Raw genomic sequence first — 18,922 nt, forward strand, 5'->3', positions numbered from 1 at the left:
GACATGGGACTGGAGCATGTCCCTCCAACTCAAAGGCCCTGGGCTGAGAAAATTCAACCCAGGAGACAGAGAGCTGGACCAAGAGAAGTGCTGAGCAAGCCATAAACAGCAACAGAGAAACAGCAGCAGCACAGACAGTGAAAGCAGGAGTCCCAAAGAAGACAGCACATTTGGACTTGCTTCCTCCAACTGAGCAGATTCTGTGCCTCCATGTGTGCAGTTTTGGGGGGAGCGGAGGCCCCCCAGGCACTTACTGGAAGATTTAAAGAGCTTTACAAGCTTGCATGTGCAGGGTAACAATAGGGCCAGCCCAAGTGGACCAAGACGCCTGCAGAGCCATTGGCTGAGATGCAGGGCCAGAGAGAGACCTGGCTTTAGGCACCACTAAGAAGCTGCCTCACTGAAGAACCATATCCCAAGTCCATCCTGATCATAATTCCTACTCCTTGGATCCCATCATATGGATGTTTGAAAACATCTTTTAGCTCCTCTTTGCTTTTAGATTGGCTTGTAAAACCATCGATCCAGGTCATGGCACTGTCTCTCAGCCACAACTCCTGAAACTCCCCGCGAAGAGCCATGTTTAAACCATGAGGTCAACGCTTGGCTGAGACATGGGAGACACTTAAAGCGTGACATTTTCAGAGGCAGTCTGAAATATGAAATTTCTGGGCTATGTAGCACCAGCCGTCAACCACCCTCTGAAATGTTCTCCACAGGCAAAAGCCCATACTCATCTCACTCTTCCTTTCCGTCCCAGACTACCTAGGAGCTAACCTTACTGACTACAAGATCAGGGCAACTTACTAACCTCTTCCTCAGGAGGCTGTGCTGTGATTAAGTGATCGAGATGTGCAAAGTGTTGGAGAAAAGTTTCATCACACCACATAGACTAAGAGATGGAGAAGGTCAAGCACTAAATGATGACTTGGTGTGTGGCAATAAGTAAGGACAATAAACAGTAAGTTCCCTGCAGACAACAGGGGGGTGAAGAAAGTCTCACTGTGAAGGGGTTGGACATGCAACTACTGAAATCTTCTAATTTGACAAAATTGACAAAAACTCTGTCTCAGTGTCAGACATCCCCTCACAGAGGGGTCACAGGGAAGAGATAAGTCAGTCAGGGTGCAGTATAGCACCAATGAAACACACAACTTTTCTCTAGCTCTTTGGTGCCTCTTTCACCCCACTATCATGACCTCAGTTCTACCTTACAAATCTAATTAGACCAGACCATGCACACTGCTACAGATAAGAACCAGCAACACAGGAAATCCAGGATAGATAATCCCCTCAGGGCCAACAATGAGAGTAGTGACACAAGGAGGATTAAGGGAAGGGTCGGGCGAGGGAGAAAAGGGCAATCAATCACAAGGATCAAACTAGAACCCCTTCCCAGGGGGATGAATGACGAAAACAGAAAAGGTGAGGGGCAATGGAGGATGATGTAAGACATGGGAAAAATAATCTGTAACTTATCAAGAGTTCATGAGGGAGGGAGGGAGAAGAAATTGGGAGCTGATATCAGGGGCTCAAGTGGGAAGAGAATGCTTTGAAAATGATGATGGCAGCATATGTGCAAATGTGCTTGGCACATTGGAGGAATGTAATGATTGTGAAAAGAGATGTAAGAGTCCCCAATGAAAGTATTCTTTAAATTTTTTGAAAAGCACGGTCAAATGAAAATGAAGAAAAAGCCCAGTGTGTCACAAAGCTCAAGCCTGAGAAGGAAGTGAGAAAGGTGACGCAATGCTCAAAATGATACTGCAAATGCAGGGCTGAACCTCAGTAGTCATTTGTCAAGGAGTTCATGCCGGTGATGCCCACCCCCTCTGGAGTGTGGGCGCCCACACAGGCACGGACAGGCAGACACACCTTTGTGGAAGTTGAAGGAAATTCTCCCTCCTTCGTGCTGAGAGCTGACAGTGAGACAGCAATGACGGGTCCAAAGAGACCCATGGAAGACTGGGCTCCGGGACCTTGCCTGGCTCATCGGCTGAGGATTCCACCCAACAAATCCTCTCCCACAACTTGGGCCCCTCTGCTCTTCCTCCTCATGGGTAAGTGCCAAGTATGCTCACCAATGCTTACCCTGAAACTAGTGTTTCTCTGGCGCTGCTCATGTCCTCTCCTTAGGGCAATGACTGGCCGACTATACCTTGTTCGGAATCCTGCATGTGCATGTGTATTTATGCATGTGTATAAGCGAGGGTATGCGTGTTCCCATGCCCTCAATAGAGGGCATTCGAGTCCTCATCTCAAATAACTAAGATCACACTATATTCCTCTTACCATGACATTTATTTTCCAATTGAAAAAATGAGTTTGTGCCTGCTCAGTGTAGATCACATCCACAGCAAGAAGCAGGAATGTGCCCCCGATCCCAGTCAGCTCTCAGTGTGCTAGGGAGGAACAGAGTAGTCGGAGCTCATTTCTAGGTATTCTTGGTGTTTCTCGCAGATCCTGGACCGGGCTACAATGGGAAGCCTCTGGTGGCCCTGGGCTAGGTGGTCTCTAGCTTTTCTCTGCTCTGAGTTCTCATCATTCTCCTTCTCTCGAAGGGCCTCCTTCTTCTTCAAGGATGAACTCCTGCCAGTTGCCAGGAAATATCTCCTAGCAGCATGGGGGAGGGGGGAGGGAATACAACCCAGCAGGCAGAGCTGATCCAGGACTCCATGCCCACCCCCAAAGAAGGTTATCAGCCACGCAGGCTCTCAGCCACCTGAAGTGTGGCCACTTTGCCCTTCAGTGATTGGTTTTTCCCAGGGTCCAGAAGGATGGGACAGGTGGGACTACAAGCTGAGGAGTGGGTGTTGAGAGAGGAGGGAAGCACTGGAAAAACCTTACGTGTGTGGTTGGGAGTTGGGGAACCTGGACCTCCATGCTAAGCAGCAGGAAACTCTAGACTGGTCGCTCTTCACTTGCAGTTTTGTTCTTACTCAGGGAAAAGCACAGGAAGTTATCAGGGCCATGTTATTCATAGCCCGTCCGTTGGCTGCGCCTTCTTTGCTGGGTGAAAGGAAGAAAGCTGCATGCAGTGTTCCTGGAGCCTCCGATGATCGTGCAGAGGAGGGAGTTCTGCACGAAGCGGCCTCCTCTGCTCTGGCTCCACACATGGAGGTTACCCCACATCTTCCTCATTGCTATAAAAGACTGCTGTTATTTTTAATGCTTTAGGTAAATAGGTTAAAAAGACCCTCTTAATTTAATATCAGGCACATTTTATGTTAAGGCCTTACTCCAGCACTTACTAGAAGTGTAAGCCTCTGGTCCTTAACCGTGTAATGGATTTAGTAAAACAGATCACGTTAAATCATTTGTTAGATTAGAGATGGCCTGCATAATAACCTTCTTAGGACATAGTAGGTAGATGTTGAGATGGTTACCATACTGGTTACTATTACATGCATTCTTTTGAAGGATTAAAGAATAGGCAAGCCAAATGTAGTGGCTGCATCAATGGGCTCAGGCACAGGAACAATTGTGAGGATGGCACAAGGCCGTGCAGTATCTCCTTCAGTTGTGCACACAGTCCTTCTGGGTCTGAGCTGACTTGATGGCACCTACCAACAACAACAACAAGCCAAATTCAGTTATCATTTTCATTGCTCTGTCTTTTATAATTTATCAAATGGTGTAGTTAAAAGAAATAAGGTTGATAGCTGGGAGCACCGTCCCTACGTTGAGAGCAGTTTTGCTGCAATGGCTTTTGACCTGCAGGACCCACATGTGGCTCCCCACTCCCTGTCATAGTCTGTGAGGCCTTGTTTCTCTCTGGTGGGAGGAGAGATGTCGTCGAAGCATGGTCGTATGCACCAGCACCGTCTGGATAGGGTGGTCAGTACTTCCAGCCTCAGGGTCACCATTTACATGAAATCTAGCCTCTGCAATATACCATCCCTGTCACCTCAGGAAGGTGACTAGCTCCCCCTCTAGTATGGGCTCACTAGTTCACTGACCACTAACATAAAGTCAATTATAACTCATGGTGACCCTACAGGACAGAGAAGAACTTCTCCATAGATTATTATGATTGTAATTATTTTCAGGACCTTTTCTCTCACATTAATAGGACTAAGTTTAGAATAATTGGGGGAACTAAAATAGGTGATTTATATAAAGTACTTGATGCACAACTAACACTAATACATAGTTTATTCTGGATGAGACACATTTTCACAACTCAGCATCTAACTTCTGAGGTAGCTCAGGATCCACCACAACTACCTTCTCACATGCAGGCTACTTCCCAGGTTCTCCGTAGGTGCCTCTTCTCAAGCCCGGGTACTCAGCTAGTGGAGATCCGGGGAAAGAACCCAGACATTTACAACAATTGGGAGTCTCCTTGTCTGTGTACACTCTAACCAATAGACCTTTGAGCACCCCTCAGGATTTCAACCTTTTTCTAGGCTGGGTGTATGCCCCTCCTCTTTCACTAAAATTTTCTATTTTACTTTTTGACCCAGAATTCCTGGAGAATTCAGGGAGCTTAACCTGACTGACTGCATCTAGAATTCCTAGAGTACTATCTAGCTGCAGAAGTCATAGGTCTTGGGAATTCAAGCTGGGATTTCCAGCAGACACTCAGACTCTCTACATGAAAGTCAGGTGCCTTGAGGGAAAGGTGGGCTCCTGGAGGTCTTGGGGACAGTGTTTATCAGGGATTCTTAGGACAGAGAGGTTCTCCCTAGCAAATTCATATCAGCCTGAGATCCTAGGATTAGATAAGGAAGGCGGGGTGAGGTAGGGATGAGAGATGCTCCTTTTGTGCTCATAATGGTTGTTTTTTTATTTAATGAAAATTTTCAAACATTCAGAAAAGTCTAAAGAGTTTACAATGAATGTCCATATCTATACCTACTACCTAGGTTCTAAAAAGTAAGAATCCCACCTCAAACCTCTAACTCCCCGGTGCCTGGCATTTCTGTTCAACACATGCTCACTGAGTGAGTGAGTGAATGCATGAATGCCAGTCTGAGGAGCCCAGCTGCTTCTCCATGTACCTCTTCTGTCTCTGCAGGACTGATAGCCTCAGGTGAGCATGCTATTTCAACAAAGGTAATGGGGACTTTAGGGAAGTCTGTGACTCTCGCCCTGAACATCTCAGTGGACACAGAGACTGAGCATGTCACATGGACCCATCTCCAAAAAGCAATTGTTATCGTGCATCCAGGAGGGCGGCTTACCTTTTTGGACAAAAGTTACCAGAGCCGAGTAAGCACCTCCAATCAGAGCTACTCTCTGAGCATCAGCAACCTGATACAGAAGGATGAAGGCCTCTACAATGCTCAGATAAACAAAGTGAATTCTGACTTTGCCACTGAGGAGAGATTCACCCTGCAGATCTATGGTGAATTCCATGCACGTCTATGGTGAGTTCCAAAGAGCGTTTCTATGTTTTCATCTTTATTTGTTAAGACAGATTTTATTTTTATTTTTTTAATTTATCTCTCTAGGGTAAAGAAGACTACACCCCCCTTTTTGCCCATTTCCATATATAAAGATATCAAGAGTCAAAAACGCATTCATAAAATCTTTACATATTACATAATTTCCATATTTCCTATAACTTTCCCCCTACTCAAACACTTTTGGACGACCTCCCATTTCTTCTCAAACTATGCTACCGCAGACACGCTTATGCAACATCCACGCTGTCATAATGGCAGGTTCACATCTCAAATGATGCAAACGGTGTTCTGTTAAAAGTTCTTTGGTTTGGGGGAACAAAAGGAAGGTCTGAGGAAGCAGGATCGGGGCTGTAGGCAGGGTAGGGTGAGCTTTCCCAATGAAATTCTCATAGGCACACCCTTGCTAACGTGGAAGAATGAGAAGGTGCTTGGGAGCCCTGGCTGTGTAGTGGTTAAGCACTGGCTGCAACCCGCATCGTCGGCAGTTTGAAACCAACAGCTCCCCGGAGGGAGAAAGACATGGCTTCCTACTCCTGTGAATAGTTACAGTCCCAGCAACAGTCACGATGAGTCGGCATTGACGCCGGGGCAGTGAGTTTATTGGTGGTGGAAAAACCCTTAGTGCAACATTGCTTGCCTTTTTCTCAGCAAGGCAGTTTTCAATGTGTTCTTAATGTTTCCTCATAAGAAGCCTTTGTAGTGGCCCTCTGTCCTTCCAGAAAATGTTATTCAGACTACTCTTTTAGAATCCCAGAAAGACGATCACCATGACCTTCTGAGTCGACCTCTGTGCTTTCAGTCCATCTTTGAGGGCTTCTCAGTTTTCCTTAAACACTTGGTCCATCTAAACTCTGTGTATTGTGGAAGACAGTATTTCGTGAACTTATTGCAAAGTCTAAACGATTTTGAAAGATGATCTCTTGAGTTTTATTAAAAGATTGATGTTAGTTCTTACTTCAAAATAGATTTTACCCCCATGTGGCCAAAATATAAAGTCTCCATTCTTGTTTGAAGGCATCCAAACAAGTCTAAGTTTAAGATAGACAACTAGTTCTCAGTCATCCACTAATCACAGAGACATGTTTGCACACACTTTATCTGGAATCAAACATATCTATACGAACTGGAACCCTAGAAGAATATTTAGTTTTACTTAAGCATATGTGCAATCACATAATGCAATATATAAGAAACACTGTTAATTTTTTAAGTGCAGATCTGTATATACTCATATAGTATGCTGATATATATGTGTGATCACTCATATATATCAACATACTGTATATACATTTCTGAACTTTAAATAAAGTAACAGTGCATGTGTTATCCATATATGTATATGTGCATATATAAATGCATATGTGTATGTTTGTGAATATATGCATATATGCAAGATGGCATCACTACATCTTGCAGAAGAATCATCAGGGAGCTCATACAGTTTCCTTGGGAAAGCAAATAGGCAGGAGGTTTGTGGGGACAACAGTAGGAGAGATAGCAACTTTTTCAGAGTGTACATTTTTATTTCTTTCAATTGTGTACATAGATTACCTAGGCAAAAATAGCATCTAATTATAAAGTTAATTATAATTAATGATGAGCACACACTATGAAGAGAAATAATAGAACAAAAGAGAAGGAAGAGACCAAGAAGAAGCTCGGAAAGAAGAATGAGTTCTAAATCCAAAGGATTCATAGGCAGGGGCCACTCCTTACAGAGGCAGAGTTAGGGTTTCGTACCTCCACTGTTTCACCACACAACCAGGAGTGCCTTCATAGGCCAAACCAGGACAGAGGTGTCAGGACAGACGCACTGAACCAGTTCTCAAGGTGTTCACATCAGAGACAGGGAGAGAAACACTTACTTAGACTATGTAAATCAGGGTGAGCCATGGGACCAACCCCTGTGCAGGACATGCTAGGCAAGAAGACAGGTTCTCGCCCCAAGGGAGAGCTGAGAGAAAACGCTGCTGGAGCAGTAATGCCTGATGCCCCTGCTGCTCGGTTCCCCCACCCTCACCATCTGGTTCCAGGGCTCACCTGCCTGGAAGGGGTCTGACTAGTCTTCCTTTGGCTGTGTTCCCTCAGAGCAGCTGCAGAAACCCCAAGTCACAGTTAATGCCACCATGAGTGACAGTGGCTCCTGTAATGTCACCCTGATGTGCTTCGGGGAGAGAGCCGAGACAAGTGTTCGGTACAGATGGACCCGAGCAGAACCTCATGCTTCTGAGTCCCATGAGGGCTCCACTTTCACCGTCTCCTGGATGCCCTGTGATCCGGATCTGGTGTACACCTGCAGCGCCAACAATCCTGTCAGCCAGAGCAGCTCCCACCCCGTCAGTGTCCAGGAGTTATGCACAGGTACCTGACGCCACTCGGGGCTCCAGGGGATTCCAGAAACAGTTTGAGCCCCTGTGGAGTCTGAACACACCTGAGAGGACACGGTTGTAGTTGGAGATCAAGAGGACAGACTTGAAGAACCCTTTCGCTGTCCCCTCAGGACACTGAGACAGGTTGGCAAGGGACTTGGGAACTCCCTGGGTACTCTGAGAACTTCAAAGACAGAGAAAGTAAGGAGAAGAGAGTCCAGAATTCATTGTTTTCTTGGGAAGTTGGGGAGACAGGATTTCCCTTAGGAGCACAAACAGGGCAGGAGAGGTCTGGTCTGCAGGGGACAGTACCAGAAAAAATGTGTGATCATGGGAAAGCTCAGGAAGCAACATCAGAGGCTGGGGGGGAAGGGTGTTGACTTGGGCAGACTGACTGAAGAGCAAGACTGGGAGACAGTGACTGAGCTGCACTATCTTGTCTCCGACAACAGGTGCAGGAGCATTCAGAGGAGAAGCAATGAGGGAGACAGTGATGGGGTTCCTGGGGGAGTCTGTCAACCTGCCCCTGAAAATCCCAGCCAACCAGAGCATAAAGAAAGTTGTCTGGAGGTTTAACACATCAGTTCTCAGCAAAGAGTCAGGGGAGGTAACAACAGAAGGCTCACTTGCTGAGTCCGAGGAAACGGAGCAGGACAGACTGCTGGTCTCCAGCCAGGACTACTCCCTAAAGATTCGTGAGCTGAAGATGGAGGACGCTGGTCCCTATAGTGCCTACGTGTGCTCAGAGGTCACCAGCATGAAGCACTTCACCCTGCGCATACACCGTGAGTCTGAACAGCCATCCATCATTAGATTCCTTCCCTCAAGATTTCCCTGCTAGACTGCCTTCCTGCTTTCCACCTTTCCCATCCCTCTCCTTGTACTGAAATGCCTCAGACCACTAAGGGGGCTATTCAATTCACACCTGTCCATTCACAGGAGGCAAAATTAAAGCCAGCATTTGCAAAGTACCCTAACCTGCTCTGTGGAAGAGTGTGGAGATGACCATTGTAAGCAGGTAGTTGAATGAGCAAAATGAGCCAAGACCGTGTATCGTTTAAGAGGTTTATTGGGTCCAAACCCAGACTCAGTGCTGAGGGACGATACCAGACTCCATCAATTGAAAGGTGTGGACGCCAAGCTGAGACTGGCGACAGCTCTTACAGGCATACAGTTTGCTGGGTCACACAGAAAGAATGTGGTTCTTTGCATTATCTTTTCACCTGCACCCGCATGTGGTTTTCTAAGAAGCTGCAGCACAGTGTGCAGTTAAGCTGGCCTTTACATCATCCTGTTTTCTTCTGCTCTTATTGCGAACCTAGAGTAATTTCAATTTCCTTATCACCCGCAACAATGTCAGCTTCCACACCACGTTCTTCATCACACTCCTTATGGCATTCCTTCTCACATTTCTTGGTGTTGGCTATTGTTTTCAGGAATTGGAATGAGGAGCCCTGGTAGTGCTATGGGTTAGGCTTTGGGCTGGTAACCCCAAGGTCAGCCGTTCAAACCCACTAGCCTCCCCTTGGGAGAAAGAAGAGGCTATCTGCTCCTGGAAATATTTACAGTCTCAGAAGCCAACTCTTGATGAGTCAGACTCTACCCAATGTCACGGGGCTTCGGTTTGTTTGGAGGGGTTATTGGAACTCCAGACCTCTTTGAATACAGTGCCGGAGCACTCACATGGACTGTCATCAAGTGGGTGCTGACTCCTAGCGACCCTCTGGGACAGGGTACAACTACCCCTTTGGGTTTCCAAGGCTGTAACTCTTTAAAGCAGTAGAAAGCTCCAGCTTTCTCCAGAGGAGTGGCTGGAAGTTTTGAACTGCTGACCTTGCGGTTCGCAGTCTGACTCATAGCCACTATGCCACCAGGACTCCTCCCTTATCACATTTCTTATCACAATCCTTATCACAATGACATAACTCTGACTGTGTTACAACTCCAATAGAATATGCATTTGAAGTGTTTTTGAGAGTAGAGCAAGGAAGGGTGGGAGGGAGAACAGCATAAACCAACCAAAGTATAATGGGAACCACTTACATAATTTTACATTTTCTAAAAATCATACTAAAAAAGCAAACTGAGAAACAGAACTGGGAAGAGAGTGTATGCAGGCAAACTCTCAACTTTCCTATGTTAAGGAATATGGGGGGTTGGGTATTGAGGCTCCCGTGGAAGAAACCTTCACACTTGTAGGTTGGAGGTGCGCCCCACTCACATTCTCCTAAGAATAAGTAAAAATTATTCCCCATCAAGGCCCCCCATAAAAATGCCAAATGTAAGGAGCTACTTGCAAACACAAGGTCACTGAATATACACTTGAAGGTCAGCTACTTAAAGGCTTCCTGACTGAAGCAATTATACTCTATTTATGCCCTATCCTAAGTAGGGCCCACTCCTCTCTGAGAAGGATCATAGATTATTCCCCTGGCGAAGAGCTCAAAGACACCTAAGGTCAAGCCAGCTCAGAGACTACCAAGGTTAGACTGTCATATTGACTCCACCCAACTTCCTGTCACATGTATGCCTCTAGTCCCCGCCTTCTGGTTATGTACGAGCTTACCATGGCTTGCTGGCCCACGATGATAAAAGTCTGTGGGCCAATAAAGTACAATCTCATTCTGTTCTTCGTGAAACAGATGAGCGCTTGCCTGCTTTATTTACTCTGATGTCTCTTAATTAACCCCTACTTACACAACTGCCCCTGGCACCAATTCACTTGTGGGGAGGCTAGTCCCCTACAGGAAACCTTAAAGATCATTGTCATATTTTATTTAATCAAATATATCCAGAATACCAGAGGAGAGAGATTAAGTATTCTACTCCCCCTAAAGAGTTACAGTCTGGGGTACTTCTATCCTGCCCTATCAGGTTGTTAGGCGCCAGAATCAACTGGAAGGCAGTGAGTTTGGGGTGAGAGTCCATAATATTACCATTATAATGCTTAATTTTTTAGCTCGTGTTTTTAAATTCCCCATGAAATTGTTATTGGCTTCTTTGTATTAACTTTTTTAAAATGTAATTTGTATTTTACAGCATATCACAATTCAGATTATAAATACTCATGGGTATACTGGATGTGATTTTAGACTTGATATAGTTTACAGTTGCAAAAAGATATTTGCATACCTATTTTGCTTCAATATACTTAGTGATTATAGTGTCAGCTGAAAATTTTTAATTTAGGTAAATTTTTTCTAAAACTAGCCACATTTCATAGGCTTGCACAGTGCTGATTATGATATTAAAATCATAGCATTACAGATTTGTGGAGAAAACTATGTGATAAGTTAATATGAAAAGGGACACAAATAACTTTTGGAAAAGGCTATGTGAGACAATTTTGAAAAGTAGCTATAAAGGCTCTTAGTAAAGGAAAACATTAGTCCTGGCTTTTGTGCTTTTTAGCATAATCTTCACAAAAATGCTATGAAGGAGATATTCCTACTATCACCCATTATATTAAGACACTAAGTCTAACAGGGGCAAAGAAACTTACACCAGGTCAAACAGCAAAAGTAGAACTGGGACTCTGAGTTCAGGAACCAGAAAGAAGGGATGGTCCACACAGAGTCTGGCTGTGTCTGGCAGATGTATATAGATCCTGGCTCAATGGCATCTAGACTCCTTCCATTAGAAAATTGGAATGCCTCAACCACCACTGACAGAAAGGGGAAGTATATATTAGTGGTAAGTATGCTGGGAATCAGAGAGACGGCGCTCAGATTCTGACTCAAGTACTTACACTCTGTGGCACTGAGCAAGTCATAAATATCCACAGCCAGGGACTAATTTACTATCACAACATGGTGGCTAGAACACATCTAGTTGTTGGATGGAAAAAGCTACATCTACACTATCATGGATTTTTAAGAGGAAGGATCAATGGCCATCACAAATAGTCTTTCATTTACTACTATCTTAATTGTCATCATTTATATCAATATCACTCATTTTTCTCTTACAAGGTCCTGCAAGAAGCACGAAGCAATGGATCATCCGCTCACTGATGCTTTTTGCACCACTTCTATGCATTTGGATTTGGTTCATTTGGAAGCAAACGCAACCATGTGAGCTTGCTGAAACCAATGATATCTGCCAGCACTCTGTGATCTCTCGGAGGCCTTCCTTTTGTCTGAATAATTTTCTATATTCACAAAATCCCTTTCTACCACTTGTCTCCCAATATCTCCCTTTTTCTCGAGGGATGGCAGTGATGAGCCTGGGTGTGGTTGCAGCTCTTTAGTCATAGACCATCAAAATCTAACTCAAACTAGTTTAAACAAAAAGCACATGTAAAGGAAGGGAATTTGGCTACTTATTAGTCACATCATCTGTCAGAGGAAACCAGCCTCTGACAACCGCGGGGTCCATAGGCAAAATTGTACGATTATAATATAGAAAGATCATAGTAAAGTCATAGAAGATAGGAGAGAGTGTAAAATACAGGAGTCAGACACATTTTATGGTAGCATGCTCACCTCAGCCACTCTGGGTGGTCCACGTGGAGGTGAGAGAAGAGAGAGCAGGAGAAAGAGCATCCTCACTATCTTGGGATATTTATCGGTAGCCCTAAGACATGCATATCCAGTAGTTACATACATCACAAGGTGTGTGGTAACCACAGTAAAGTCCCTGAGCTCACAGGCGAGGAGACCTAATACCTGCTTTGCGGGAAGGTATGAGTGGGGATGGGTACGGCGGCGGGAGGAGATAACAATAGAATGTCCACTTCTATAGGGAGATAGACTCAACCACGTGCTCACTTTAAGGCAGCATCTGTGTTAGGGGAGAATCTGTAGGAATGATGTTTAAAGCATGATTACTTACTTGGACCTTATCTCTAACTTACCAAAGGGGTGGTTTGCCTTCCATGGAGCACTAGCTTTCCAGATTCCCTCTGTTATAAGTCAGGGATTACAGTGCTGGTCACAGTCCCATTTTCCCACACTCATCAGCATGCGGGAAAGGCAGGGACTGTGTTGGCCTTCAGGACAAATCCATATGTTCGCCGCTTTCCCAAAGCTGGGTTCTTAGTTTTTGGTGCTTAGCTCAATACTGATTCCTCTTACAGTGGTAGACACCAGCCACTAACCTGTGTGCCCAATTATCCGTGCCGGATTTCTCCTCCGTGGCTCTCCTACCAACCGCAGGAAATTGAAACTCCAGAAACCACCCTTCTCACAATGTGAACAGGAATCCAGATCTATTTTACATGAATCTCGTATTCCTTGTCTTCAGGATGTTCAGGACTAGGAATTCTGAAGCAGCAGGGTTGGGGCCTCTCCTAAAGCCACTTGATGAGAAAATTCTCAAGTTCACTTTAGTTACTAAGTGCTACTCCACACCTCAAAGCCTTATCATCTTGTCAAACCATGAAAGGCCCTCCTCCACTGCCTCCTCTTCTCTGCACCATGCTCAACTGTTCTTTAGATGAACACTCTCCGGCAAGGGAATTCTTGGAATATTTAGAACATGGAGGATCTGTACCATTACTTTGAAACTTAACCTCTAACACCAGAGTTATCTTTATATGAAATGGTCCTCTTTCTCCAACTAGGGAAGACATTCGCATGATTAGACAATGGTCTATTGAGAATAAGGTCTTTAATTGTCATAATTTCATCCCCTTGACTTGGTGAACTACATACAGTGTTTGATATTCCCTTTACACAGTTGAGTCCCTAGTTCTGCAGTGAACAAAGACTGCAAAATCCTTGTCAATAACTTGATTGATTACACATTCCCTAGTCCAGTCCATATGTCCTTACTTCCATAGAATAGACCAACCAGTCATACCCTGACATCGTCTTCTACTTTCGATTCAGCACAATGCGTAGGGAAAGGCGGACATCCAGGACTTGTTAACTGTTTTCTTATCTCTCCTGGCTCACAGGGAAACCACCACCACCACAGAATGAGGAGCCTCCTGAAATTCCTACTTAGGAAAAGTTCACCTGAAAATAAAAACGGATGTGTGTGTGTGAGTGTGTGTGTGTGACCTCTTTTTAAATGAGACTATAGCAGCGGTAAGGAGAATGCAGAACTGATGAGTGCCTAATAGTCTCCTTGAGATTTGGATGTAATTATTCACAATCCCTAGGTCTCAGGGTGGTGTGCTTTGTCCATGTGGTCTTAATTGAGCCCTCACTTAAATGGCTGCTCGCTTAAAGAAAAGCCTTTTCTGACAATGAGGCACCATCTAGTTTCTTCACCACACTTTGCTGTAGCATCCATATCTCCAGGGATCTCTTTATGAGGGTGATTATCAAGCAGGTCCGTGTCCAAATAATTAATTGTTCTTAGATTGGAGCTAGAATTAACAGTGTGCTCAAATCCATCTATGAGGAAAACCTATTTTAAAGTTATAAATATTATTGTTTATAAAACATAGACCCTAACTGAGTATGGTTGACTTATTTGAGGCCCCTCAATTTTGCATGTCATCTAAGACTACAGTTCCCATTGGTTGCTTCCCAGGACACATGCAAGAGCATGCCCTTGTGTTTGCTTTATGGGAAAAAGCATTGCTGGCCCTGCTGGCTGGAACTGCTGAATCAGCAGACACGGTGTGCAAGACTGTTCTCTCAGAATGGATCACAGTACTTTTATCTCTTAATATAAGTTGTCCTTATCCAGTGGGTTCATAGGGTGAATGTACCAAGACATATTAGAGCTAATTTTTTAGAAAGAAATAGTGTAGTTCCAAGAAACTCACAATCATAAGGAGTTTCAAGGATACAGGAGGGGATTCTGGTAGGGAAATGCCAAGGTAGTTGTTTCCGTGGGATGTGCCTTACAGATTAAACTACGTGGGCACACATGCATTGTTCAGCCAGCACATTCTCATGCCCTGGAACTGATATCCATTTCACTCAGTGACCTGCCAGCCCCCTTCCACTGTGGCACTCACTGTTCCCTGTGTCCTGTCAGGTTGTCATCCAGGGTTCTTTGCTGTGAACAACTAATAACCCTGTTTTGTCAGTGCAGCTAAGCACATGCTTGTGTTGCTTACTGAATAAACTCACTCTAAAGCCAGACTCCTGCTTGGAGCCCAAGGACTGCAGGTGTCCTTGTTCCACTGATGTGCGTGCTGTCGTATAGTTTCCACTTTTAACTCACCTGCGTGACTTCAAGTTCCTCCAAGGGGCCCTTGACTGACCACCCTTCACACCATCTTCTAAACCAGTGTTTCCCCTGGGGAACTCTGGAGCCATCTGGAGGTGTGGGAGCCGCAAAAGCATATACCTACACTTTACCTGGATTATGAGCTGTAGTTAAAAAGGTTGTAATCATGGGGAGAGGACAAGTAATTTTTTTTCCTAAAAAGGCCAAATTAGCTTAGGAACCAATGTAAACAGTTACTGAAATGAACACTACAGATATTCGCACCCAGTCATGCAAAGACTGATGGGAAATCATAACTATTGCAGCATCATTTAAAGCAAAAGACTGGAAATATCCTAACTGTGCATTAATGGGAGTCCACTTAAAACAGGATAGTATGTCCAAGCAATAGCAAATCTTTTCTTAAAGAAAAGGCCGCCCCAGCTGGTGTGACCACAAGGTACCGATGGGATCACTTATCAGGCATCAAAGAACAAAAAATCCTATCATTGTGTGCTCACCTCCCTGATATGATCACAGAAGACAAATAAGTGCATAAGCAAATGTGGCAAAGAAAGCTGATGGTGCCCGCCTATCAAAAGATATAGAGTCTGGGGTCTTAAAGGCTTGAAGGTAAACAAGTGGTCATCTAGCTCAGAAGCAACAAAGCCCACATGGAAGAAGCACATCAGCCTGTGTGATCATGAGGTGTCGAAGGGATCAGGTATCAGGCATCATCAGGAAAAAAAAATTACCATAGTGAATGAAGGGGGGAGTGCGGAGTGGAGACCCAAAGCCCATTTGTATGCCCCTGGACATCTCCCTACAGAAGGGTCTTGGGGAGGAGACAAGCCAGTCAGGGTACTCTGTAGCAACGAGGAAATGTACAACTTTCCTCTAGTTCCTAAATGTTTCCTCCTCCCCCACTATTATGATCCCAATTCTACCTTACAAATCTGGCTAGACCAGATCAGAACTGGAACACAGGTACAGATCGGAATGCTGGTACAGATCGGAACTGGAAACACAGGGAATCCAGGGTGGATGATCCCTTCAGGTGTGAGTTGTGATACTGGGAGGGTAGAAGGTGAGTGGGTTGGAAAGGGGGAACCGATTACAAGTATCTACATGTGACCTCCTCCCTGGGGGATGGACAACAGAAGTGTGGGTGAGGGGAGATATCAGACAGAGCAAGATATGACAAAATAATAATTAATAAATTATCAAGGGTTCATGAGGGAGGGGGGAACAGGGAGGGAGGGGAAAAAATAAGGAGCTGATGCCAGGGCCTTGGGTGGAGAGCAAATGTATTGAGAATTATGAGGGCAATGAATGTACAAATGTGCTTTACACAACTCATGTTAGGAGGTAATTAACTCTAAAAGACGTGGAAAAAAACAAGACCCAAGAGGTAGTGCGGAGAGCTTCTCGGGCAGTCGCAGCATCCGCCCTCTGCTGACCCAACACCCGTCTCGATGTCTGCAGCCTCCTCCACTTCCTTCCTGGGCGATGAGAACCAGGGGCCAGAAATCCATCATGTCTATCCTCAAGGTTCACGCCAGAGAGATCTTCGACTCCCGTGGAAATCCCACTGTTGAGGTTGATCTGTACACCGCCAAAGGGCTCTTCAGAGATGCCGTGCCCAGTGGTGCCTCGACTGGGATCTATGGGGCCCTGGGCAAAGGTGTCTCAGAGGCTGTTGAGCACATCAGTAAAACAATTGCGCCTGCCCTGGTTAGCAAGAAGCTGAACGTTACGGAACAGGAAAAGATCGACAAGCTGATGATTGAGATGGATGGAACTGAGAATACATCAAAATTTGGTGCAAATGCCATTCTGGGCGTGTCCCTCGCTGTGTGCAAGGCCGTAGCTGTTGAGCAGGGAGTCCCCCTATACCGTCACATTGCTGACTTGACTGGCAATTCCGAAGTTATCCTGCCGGTTCCTGCTTTCAATGCTATCAACGGCGGCTCCCACGCCAGCAACAAGCTGGCCATGCAGGAGTTCATGATCCTCCCCGTCGGAGCAGCCAACTTCAAGAAGGCCATGCGCATCGGGGCCGAGGTGTACCACAACCTGAAGAATGTTATCAAGGAGAAGTACGGCAAGGATGCCACCAATGTCGGCGATGAAGTCGGATTTGCCCCCAACATCTTGGAGAACAAAGAAGCCCTGGAGCTGCTGAAGAATGCTATTGGGAAAGCTGGTTACACCTACAAGGTGGTGATTGGCATGGACGTTGCTGCCTCCGAGTTCTTCAGGTCTGGGAAATACGACCTAGATTTCAAGTCTCCTTATGACCCCAGCAGGTACATCTCACCTGACCAACTGACAGACCTGTACAAGTCCTTCATCACGAACTACCCAGTGGTGTCTATCGAAGACCCCTTCAACCAGGATGACTGGGATGCTTGGGCAAAGTTCACTGCCAGTTCTGGGATCCAGGTGGTAGGGGACGATCTCACAGTGACAAACCCGAAGCGAATCGCCAAGGCTGTGGACGAGAAGTAATGCAACTGCCTCCTGCTCAAAGTGAACCAGATCGGCTCTGTGACCTAGTCTCTGCAGGCGTGCAAGCTGGCCCAGTCCAATGGATGGGGCATCATGGTGTTTCATCATTCTGGAGAGACTGAAGATACTTTCATTGCTGACCTGGTGGTGGGACTCTGCACTGGACAGATCAAGACTGGTGCGCCATGCCAATCTGAGTGCCTGGCCAAGTACAACCAGATCCTCAGAATTGAAGAGGAGCTGGGCAGCAAGGCCAAGTTTGCTGGCCAGAAGTTCAGAAATCCCCTCACCAAATAAGCTGGGCAGGCAGACCTCTGGTAGCCCCTCCCTGAGCCTGTCGGCATTCTCTCCGCTTCACTAGAGCTGCCCTGCAGACAAGTCAGACCAGCTGACACCTGTTGGAACCCCAGCTTTGTGACCCTGTGACTCAACTCCTCACCCTTCTCGAGAGCTTCCCACCAAGTGTCCCAGTGTCATCCCGAGGCGTCAACAGGCAACATCCCCAGTGGCTTTGTTTGCAAAATAAACATCAGTGACCCCTAGGGGAAAAGAAGAAAAAAAACAAGGCCCAGGACAGTGTGTATGTATGCCACCAGTTGAATTGAAAGTAAATGTATATTGCTCCTATAGGCATAAGAAAGTCGTGAAGAGTCAGCAAGTTTGGTGAGGAAGAGGACAGGTAGCAAGGTTTCTCTTCAAAAGTGTAGGGATCTGGCATTTCTCAGGAATCCGCTGGAGCACCTGCAGCAACATGAGGACAAACGGAACAGTGGCATGGGCCAGGATGCCTCCCTCTATCACACCCCCCCCATCCGTCATGGGCTTCCTGGCCAGCTATGTGGGGGCCAAACTAAGGGCACTGTCAGTAGTAGGCACTTGCCCTGACAGCTACACATCACAGTATATGCTGTGCCCAGTGTGTTAGTCTTGGTAGACTAGAGAAACAAATCCATGGACACACATAAGTGTATAAGAAAGAGGTTTCTATCCAAGAGCAATTCAACATGGAGAAAACATCCCAGCCCAGTCCAGATCAAGTCCATAAGTCTGATACTAGCCCATATGTCCGATATCAATCTATAAAGTCCTCTTCAGACTCATGAAACACATGCAATGAAGCTGAATGCAGATGATCACAAGCCAGTGGGTAGAAAGTTTTTGGGAAACCCAGGTGGTGACGGAGCATGATAGTAGGACAGGAGGAAAGTCAAGGGAAATAGAGGAAAGAGCTAGGAGGCAAAGGGCATTTATAGAGGTCTAGACAAAACATGACCATATGCAAATATATATATGAGGATGGGGAAATAGATCTATGTGCCTATATTTATAGGTTTAGTATTACGGTGGCGGAATGACCTAGGGCTTCTACTCAAGCACTCCCTCAGTGCATGAATACTTTATTCCATTAAATTGGCATTCTATGATGCTCACTCTCCCGACACAACCACTGAAGCCAAAGCGGGTGAATAAGCAAATGTGGTGAAGAAAGCTGATGGTGCCAGGCTATCAAAAGATATAGCA

General features: G+C 45.6%; 1 protein-coding gene and 1 pseudogene across 1 annotated transcript; both read left to right on the plus strand.

Annotated features, from left to right (window-relative positions):
• Positions 1 to 1,810: 1,810 nt before the first annotated feature.
• Positions 1,811 to 13,729, plus strand: LY9 (lymphocyte antigen 9). The gene is made up of 6 exons (XM_075540796.1): positions 1,811 to 2,060; positions 5,021 to 5,350; positions 7,500 to 7,772; positions 8,233 to 8,565; positions 11,752 to 11,853; positions 13,680 to 13,729. Exons 1-6 carry the CDS (start codon positions 1,811 to 1,813, stop codon positions 13,727 to 13,729), a joined length of 1,338 nt encoding a protein of 445 aa, XP_075396911.1.
• Positions 13,730 to 16,426: 2,697 nt separating this feature from the next.
• LOC142437163 (alpha-enolase pseudogene) lies at positions 16,427 to 17,698 on the plus strand (annotated as a pseudogene).
• The last annotated feature ends 1,224 nt before the right edge of the window (positions 17,699 to 18,922 follow it).

The sequence above is a fragment of the Tenrec ecaudatus genome, chromosome 1, assembly GCF_050624435.1.
Source record: "Tenrec ecaudatus isolate mTenEca1 chromosome 1, mTenEca1.hap1, whole genome shotgun sequence".
Lineage (NCBI taxonomy): Eukaryota > Metazoa > Chordata > Mammalia > Afrosoricida > Tenrecidae > Tenrec > Tenrec ecaudatus.

Excerpts from the sequence above, each read along its gene's own strand:
- LY9 (XM_075540796.1), top strand. The coding sequence starts at position 1,811 with ATGCCGGTGATGCCCACCCCCTCTGGAGTGTGGGCGCCCACACAGGCA. Across the intron at positions 7,773-8,232 it reads TGTCCAGGAGTTATGCACAG|GTGCAGGAGCATTCAGAGGA; the intron begins GTACCTGACGCC and ends CTCCGACAACAG. Across the intron at positions 8,566-11,751 it reads CTTCACCCTGCGCATACACC|GTCCTGCAAGAAGCACGAAG; the intron begins GTGAGTCTGAAC and ends TTCTCTTACAAG.